The sequence below is a fragment of the Penaeus monodon genome, chromosome 26 (assembly GCF_015228065.2).
Source record: "Penaeus monodon isolate SGIC_2016 chromosome 26, NSTDA_Pmon_1, whole genome shotgun sequence".
Taxonomy (NCBI): Eukaryota; Metazoa; Arthropoda; class Malacostraca; order Decapoda; family Penaeidae; genus Penaeus; species Penaeus monodon.
This window is the reverse complement of record NC_051411.1, coordinates 33,810,647-33,819,487: the sequence shown is the minus strand read 5'-3', so window position 1 is coordinate 33,819,487 and position 8,841 is coordinate 33,810,647. Positions and strand designations below refer to the sequence as shown.

Sequence of the window (8,841 nt, the reverse complement as noted above, 5' to 3'; positions counted from 1 at the left end):
TCCCTCTCTCCTCTCTCTCTCTCTGCCCTCTCCTCCTCCTCTCTCTCTCTCTCTCTCTCTCTCTCTCTCTCTCTCTCTTCTCTCTCTCTTTTTAAAGCAAAACTAATAAAGACCTTAGCTTTTGAGCGGCAAAATTTTTAAAAAATCAGCAACCAAACTCTCTCCTCTTCCCCTTTATTAATTTTTTGAAAAAAGTTTAAATCCTGTATATATTTAACGTTTTACTATATGCAACACACAGTCTTATGTTTTAAACAAGTTTTATATATATATATATACATATGTGTGTATATGATATATATAAAATAAATATATATATATATAATATATATATAATATATAAATAATTATATTAAATTTTTTTTTTTTTTTTTTTTTTTTTTTTTTTTTTTTTTTTTTTTTTTTTTTTTTGGTCCACGTCCTTTTGAGGGGGGCAGTTGGGTTTTGTATATCTACGATAGGCTCCCACTACGTTTTAGGTTGACTAAACCCGTTTTGCCAATCCGTGCGTACGCTCACCGGGGTTGGTGGGCACAGAATGCGGGGCACGGTTTTACGGGCCCAAAGGGCACTGAGCCGGACGGAGGGCGTTTTGATTGGGGGATCAAAGACGGGCGAAAACCATGTCGCGGTGATGTTTGCGCGATGGGTGCATTCAGGCAGTCTGGTCCCTCACATAACCTTGTCGTACATGACCCTTTGCTGCCCTTTGAACTTTTGTTACCAAATTATGTGCAGATAGATGACTTCACGTTCAGTTTCCTTTCAGCCGGTGTTTTCGTTTTTGCATATTCGGAAAATTCCGAAGTATTATCATTCACCCTGGGAACTATGGGGGAAATCCTCACCCCCCCCCACCCCGAACTCGATGTTTTTTTGTACGAAGGACTGATGACACTATTTTCTTTTCCTCCACCTTTTTCCAGTCACTTCCCGGGCCTGCCGATTATCAGGGGTAGGAAGCTGAAAGTTGGCCAAATCTTGCAAAAGGAGGGAAATGCAAAGGTTTTCCCCTGTTAATAGGGGGAAATTGTGAAATGGGAAAAAACCCCCTCCACATATAATTTTAAAAATTTAGTAAAATTCTAAATACGCAGAACTAATTACCCCCAAAACAAAAACGGCAGATCTTTTTTTGTTTACAGAAACAAAAGGGGGATGAAAAAACACAATATCCATAGTTGGCTTAGTAATATCATTCTGTGTGTGTTTTGTGTCTGTTGTGTGTGTGTGGGGGGTTGTGTGTGTGTGTGTGTGTGTGTGTACATAGTAGAAATTAAGATTGATAACTAAAGAAATATGCCGTCTTGTAATATATAGGATTATAAATGTAAAAATAATAAAAAGATCTCAGAGAAGGCCCGGGCACCGATTTCCTATATAGGAAAAAAAGGAAAAAAGAAAAAAGGAAAATTTTTAAAGGCCCTAAAAACGTACAAATGGTTTACATTTTCTTTTCTTTAGCAAAAAAGAAAGGTAATTCTGTTATGTCATAACTCCAAACACGAGTCTTTTTTTATCCGAGACGCTCGTGGTTATGATGCAAACCTGAAAATAGTATTGAATGTGCATTAAAAAAATCCTATAAGACCCTTAAGACGTAGACCTAATTTAAAATTTTTTTTTTATATAAAATAAATATTTAAAAAATCAGGCCCCAAAAAAATTAAAAAATTTTACAAAAAAAATTCCTTTAAACCCCCCCCCCCCCCCCCCCCTAATTACCGATCGAAAGCGTTAAATACCTATAATGGCGGCATCTTGCAACACACCAGACAGTCGAGGGACCGTATATATAAATAGCGCGAGGGTCCACACGAAAGTTATTTTGCACAATAATAGTTTCCCTCAACACCATCATGTTATTACAGGTTAGTGTCATGATCTTTAGCTACCATTAAGCATTTTTGGATAGTTTGATTGCGAAATATATGTAAATTATACGAATATACAAAAACATACACGAGCACACACATACAGACGCACACGCACACACACACACACACACACACACACACACACACACACACACACACACACACACACACACACACACACACTCACTCACTCGCTAGCTAGCTCACACGCTCGCTTGCTCGCTCGCTAGCTAGCTAGCAAGCGAGCACACACGCACACACACACACTCACTCACTCGCTAGCTAGCTCACTCACTCACTCACCCATCCACCCACCACTACTCACTCACTCACTCACTCACTCACTCACTCACTCACTCACCCACCCACCCACCCACCCACTCACTCACTCACTCATTCACTCACTCACTACTCTCTCTCTCTCTCTCTCTCTCACACACACACACACACACTCACACGCGCGCGCGCGCTCGCTCGCTCGCTCGCTCGCATATAAATACATATATACATATGTATACATACATATATACATATACATATATATATATATATAGATAATATATATAACATATATAAACACACATACACACACACGCACACACACACACACACGACACAACAACACATATGTATATATATATATATATATATATATATATATATATATACATACATATATATGTGTGTGTGTGTGTGTGTGTGGTGTGTGTGTGTGTGTGTGTGTGTTGTGGTGTGTGTGTGTGTGTGTATCTCATCTCTCTCTCTCTCTCTCTCTCTCTCTCTCTCTCTCTATATATAATATATATATATATATATATATATATATATATATATATATATATATATATATATATATATATATATGCACACAAACGCACACGTGTGTATACATTGGTTTACATATATGTCGATTTTTGACGCAGTGTCATCGTACCTTGAAATATCAAAATTACCATATCCAGGAGAACATTGCAATATTACGTTATCATAATATAACAGTTGATCTTTTTGAGGTTACCGTCTTGCAGGACTCGTTCCACTTCAAGATTATCAACTTTTTTTTTTAATGAACTTTGCAGTTTTAGAAAGTGAACTTAAGGAGTAGTGGCCTTTGAAAGTGAATGTCTCTGTTTTTTTCTTTTTTGTTATTATGGTCTGTCGGTGTAGCCTAAAAAAATTAACCAATCAGAACACGAGGAGAGTGGGCGCTAGATGTGATTGGCTGAGCACTCTTGTGTGGGCGGGAGGTGGGCGGAGTCTGGCAAAAGCTGACTTCCACCGAACGGGATAAACTTTTCATCGTCAGTAGTTGCAAAGCGACAGTAGTAGAAGAGGTGCAAGTTCCTCTCTCTCTCTCTCTCTCTCTCTCTCTCTCTCTCTCTCTCTCTCTCTCTCTCTCTCTCTCTCTCTCTCTCTCTCTCTCTCTCTCTCTCTCTCTCTCTCTTAATGCTAACAGCTAATAAATGACCTTAGCTTTTGACGCGGCAGATAATTTTAAATAATCAATCAACCAATCTCTCTCTCTCTTCATTTATTAATTTTCTCTGAAATAAGTTAATCAGTCTCTGTATATATTAACGTGTACTATATGCATACACACATGTCTATATGTATATACACACACATGTATATATATATATATATATATATATATATGTATATATATAAATATAAATATATATATATATATATATATATATATATATATATATATATGTATATATATTTATTATTATTTTTTTATTTTTTTTGTCATCATCGATCCTTCCGCAGGGGAGCAGTTGGTTATGTAATATCTACGATAGGCTCCCCACTACTGTATTTAGGTTTGACTAACCAGTTATATGCCAATCCGTGCGTACGCTCATCCGGGCGTTGTGTGGGCACAGAATGCGGTGCACGGTCTCTACGGCGCAAGGACACTGAGCCGGACGGAGGGTGTTTGATTGGGGTGACTCAGTGTCGGGCGAACACCATGTCGCGGTGACTGTGTTGCGCGAGCTGGGTACATTCGGGCAGTCTGGTGCCCTCACATAACCTTGTCGTACACTGACCTTAGCTGCCCTAGAACTTTCGTTACCATATCTATGCTGCAGATAGATGACTTCACGTTTCAGTGTTCCTTTCAGCCGCGTGTCTCGTTTCTTGCTATATTGCGGAACATTCCAGAAGTATATATCATTCAGTATGGAGAACTATGGGGAACTCCCGTCACCGCTCCACCCTGAACTCGATGTTTCATTGTACGAAGGACTGACTGACGACTATTCTCTTCTCCTCCACCTTCTCCAGTCAGCATTCCCGAGGCCTGCCGCATTATACAGGGCGACTAGGAAGCTGAAAGTTGGCCAACATCTTGCAAAGGAGAGGGAAATGCAAAGGTTCACACTGTTAATTAGGGGGGAAATTATGAAATGGAAAAACCCCATCCACATACAATTTAATAATTTAGTAAAATTCTAAATACTGCAGAACATAATTTACCCAAAACAATAAACAGGCATGATCCTTTTCATTGTTTACAGAACACAAAGGGAGATGAAAAACACAATATCCATAGTTGGTCTTAGTAATATCAGTTCTGTGTGTGTGTGTGTGTCTGTGTGTGTGTGTGTGTGTGCATATATATATATATATATATAATATATATATTATATTATATATATATATATATGTGTGTGTGTGTGTGTGTGTGTGTGTGTGTGTGTGTGTGTGTGTGTGTGTGTGTGTGTGTACATAGATAGAAATTAAGATTGATAACTAAAGAAATATGCCGTCTTGTAATATATAGGATTATAAATGTAAAAATAATAAACAGTATCTCAAGAGAAGGCGGTCACCGATTTCCTATATAGGAAAAGAAGGAAAAAAGAAAAAAAGGAAATGCTGTTAAAGGCCATAAAATACGTTACAAATGGTTTACATTGTCTTTACTTTAGCAAAATAAGAAAGGTAATATCTGTTCATGTCATAACTCTCACAACACGATGTCTTTTTTATGCAGCAGACGCTCTGTGGTTATGATGCAAACCTGAAGATAGTATGTGAATGTCGCATTAAAAAAATCCTCATAATGTAGCCGTTAAGACGTAGACCTTAATTATAAAATTTGATTTATTAGTATAAAATAAATATTAATAAATCAGCAATAAAATATTTGACCATTCTATATAAACGTATTAATACAAATTGACAAATAAAAATCGAAAGGCAATCTCCGCTAACCTCTCCCTCTCTCATCCAGCTCCTTGTGTGCGCGGCGGCCCTCGCTCCGCTTGCGTCAGCCTCGCCGGCGCCTCAGCAGACGTACGACGCCCTTGGAGTCCAGACCCTCGGGACGTCGACCGATCAAACCCGGAACGAACTCCTGGACATCGCCCTCGAACTCCTGCCGAACATCACGGACATCCTTCGCAACGTGACGGGCGGCCCAGGCGGCGCGAAGGACATCAAACGTTTCCAGGAGATTATCGAGGTGTTCATCCCGGTCATGAGGAAGACCCTGGAGTTCCGCGCGGAGGACGAGGGGCGGCCGCTGGACCCCACCGACCTGCAGGCGCTGGACGACATCGAGATAGCGCTGTCGCTGTTCGGGTCCCTGGCGGAGAGCGGTTTCGGCCTGGGCGAGGCGGCGGACGACATGGCGCTTCCCGACTACACCGACCTCTTCGTTGACATTCCCGACGTCACCATTCCGGAGGTGCGCATACCGGAGGTCAAGATCCCCGAGATCGCAATCCCGGAGATTAACATCCCGGGGCAGGACGCCATCCCGGCCAGAGAAATCTCCTTCGAGAGCATCCCCGAAGTGAGGATTCCGAGCCGCCGGATTCCCGTGACCGCCAGACCCGCCGCAGCCAGGGCGACGACGAAGAAGGCCGAAGCAACGACCCGGAGACCCGCCACCACGACCGCCCAGCCGGCGACCCGGAGACCCGCCCCCAGCGCCGAGGCTCCCCCGTTTGACCCCTTCTCCTTCTTCAGGGTCCCCGTCCACCGCACGACGTCGGCCGGCGCTGCGCTCTTCGTTCGGGAGGATCGATCGGCCGGACGCGTCGCGGACCTGCACTACTACACGTTGCCCGGGGGAGGATACGCCTACACGAACCACTTCGGAAGCCAAAGAGCGTAGCATCGGTTGCAACTGCATATCAAGATGATTATTGTAGCATAGTCTTATTCATATCTCCTTGCGTCCTGGTGGCGATAAGCATGTAAGAATACCATTTCATGTTCTTCACTTGTTATTGTCTTTGTCTATAAAGACAACTATTCTCTATAAACAACCATAGTTTCTTCTCATGTTCCATCCCTTCAATCACCATCTCCCAGTAACAGAAAATAACAAAGCAAACTGAATGACTGACGCAAAAACAAACCCTCCACTCTTGAGAAAAATGGAGAAAGAAAGAAAGAAGGAAAGAAAGAAAGAAAAACGTGACTAAATACAAGACCACCATTTTTTTTACTTTGATTCCAAATGCTCACAGAAAAGACCCGTGGAAAGAGAGGTAGAGTGAAATAAACCAAAATAAATAAACCATATTGTCAGTGTACAGGTATATATACATAGAGATCGATACTTTTAGATAATAATGAACAACACAGACAATGTAACGTATGAGTATAATGAATCACAACCTTTATAAAGTGAGAAACGCAATCATGAGATGTGTTCGATGGCTGGGCTTACGTCAGCTGTTCTCATTAATTTTCGTTCTTCGTCAAGGGTGTAGGTAGGTAGTCATTAGTGATAGCACATTACCGAGAGCGTTATTTATCAATTAATCTTGTTATTCAATAAATAAATGTGTATATATAATGCATTTGTATATATATATATATATATATATATATATATATATATATATACATATACATATACAATATATTGGTATAATATATATATATATATATATATATATATATATATATATATATATATATATATATATTATATATACATATATATATTATATATATATATATATATTATATATATATATATATATATATATATATATATATATATATATTCACACACACACAGATGTATATGTGTGAACATATTAATTTAGTTTTGCTTGGATGTTTTTAAATAATCTGTATAGTATATATGAGTGTGCTTGTATGTGTGTGCTTTGCGCGCAGCAGGAGCTAGGGAGGGAAAAGACGGGCTGAAAGGAAATTGCATTCATACAAACACTGATTTTTTTTTCTTTTTATATTTATATTAGTTTATTTATACATTCTTATGGCATACATTAGGATGGTCTGAGTATATTTCCGTTTGTGAGCCAGTTCTAAGCCTCGCATATAATGATATCAATCACCGACAAAGCCTTTTGACTCCTTGAAAATATGATAACGGTTTTACGCCTGAGACTTGCCTTCCTGAGTGCCGCCCTTACCTGACTGGATGCCCTTCCATGGTCCAAACACTAGGTTCCCCGTGAAAAAACATTTTTCGTTTACGTTATTGCATAAATAAGCTCCTAATATTAGAAATGACTCACATCGCGGAAAAAGTTGACTTGGGAGGGACTTAGGCTATTTAAATACGATACAATATTTACAAAAAGCCTAACAGACACACAAGCACTTAGTTTTTAATGTCATCGAAGTTCCCAGATAATTCTTTGTCAATGCCAGTTAGCTGAATGGTCTCTCTCCCAATGTGATATTCATTAACACCTGGAAAGATAAAGAAATGATGGAGGAAATGAGCCTCGCGATTAAAATATAAATGAGCTCGACAAAGGCTGCCAAGGGGATTTTTTCTTCATAAACGCATTACTGAAATCAAGGGACATTTTCAACTTTTATCGCTACATCAACTTGCCTTGCATCGGTAAGTTCACTACCTTACCTTCTTGTTAGGCGATAGGCAACTAATCTATAATGGCACTGAGTTTCGCATCGATTTTTTTTCTCTTGAAGAAAAGATAAAAAAGATAACTTTCTCTCAGGCTGATTTCGTATCATAATGTCCCTTTCTTTATCTTGGCATACCTGTAGTTACCCCAAAGTCTCTGCTGCCACAGAATTTCCTGGCACTCAGTCTACCTCTTCACGTCTATCCCAGAATGAATTCTAACATTTTACCAGAGAATTATTTAATTTCTTGGGGCTAGTTTCAAGTCCTTCAAATGCTTTATTCCTACCAGCTCCAGGAAATCCATTTTGTGTACCAACTTCATATCTTGCTTCAGGTGTCGATTCCAAGGCAATTTCAGTATCTATAACGGCATTTTGGGTGTAATACCATGCCCCGACGGAGTTCTCGTTGGCACCAGATCTTGCTGACTAACGTGTGTACAACGAGTCTTCACAGCCAGTGCTCTTTTAACTCCCTCCGAAGACATCATTAGATTGTCCAGGTGTGTGTTGACGCAGAAAAAGGTGGACGAATATAACCTTCGTGTTAAGACAAAATATAACAGCAGCAGCTCGTTTAACAAGATTCATTGTGTGAGAAGCACGGAGCATAAAAAAACTACATTTGGGTTCATATGCATAAGTCTGGCTTGCATTCCTATGTAGTGACTAAACGTATTGCCGGCTTTGTGGCGGTTAAAACAGGATAAACTAGAATGAGTCATATATGTATAGATTTTTATTGTGGAAAGGGGGAGAGCTTTGACGTAAGCTTGGTAATCAATATGTCATAAACTGGAAAATAACTTTGGAAAAAAAATAATTTAGGAAAAGTATCAGTTTATCACATATCTCCTTGATAAATCCGTCATCGACTCTGATGACAATTATTTATTCAGTCATGGTCTTAACCTTTCATTTTACGCTTATTATCACCCAAAGTTTTGCATGCACAATGTCCGTTACATTACTCCAAGGACTCCAGCACAAAAGTTTATCTACACACACACACACACACACACACACACACACACACACACACACACACTACACACACACACACACACACACACACACACACACACAC

General features: G+C 39.7%; 1 protein-coding gene across 1 annotated transcript; it reads left to right on the top strand.

Annotated features, from left to right (window-relative positions):
• The first annotated feature begins 1,808 nt into the window (after positions 1-1,808).
• LOC119590101 lies at positions 1,809-6,163 on the top strand. Its single transcript, XM_037938866.1, has 2 exons — positions 1,809-1,871; positions 5,122-6,163. Exons 1-2 carry the CDS (start codon positions 1,860-1,862, stop codon positions 6,007-6,009), a joined length of 900 nt encoding a protein of 299 aa, XP_037794794.1. The 5' UTR covers positions 1,809-1,859; the 3' UTR covers positions 6,010-6,163.
• The last annotated feature ends 2,678 nt before the right edge of the window (positions 6,164-8,841 follow it).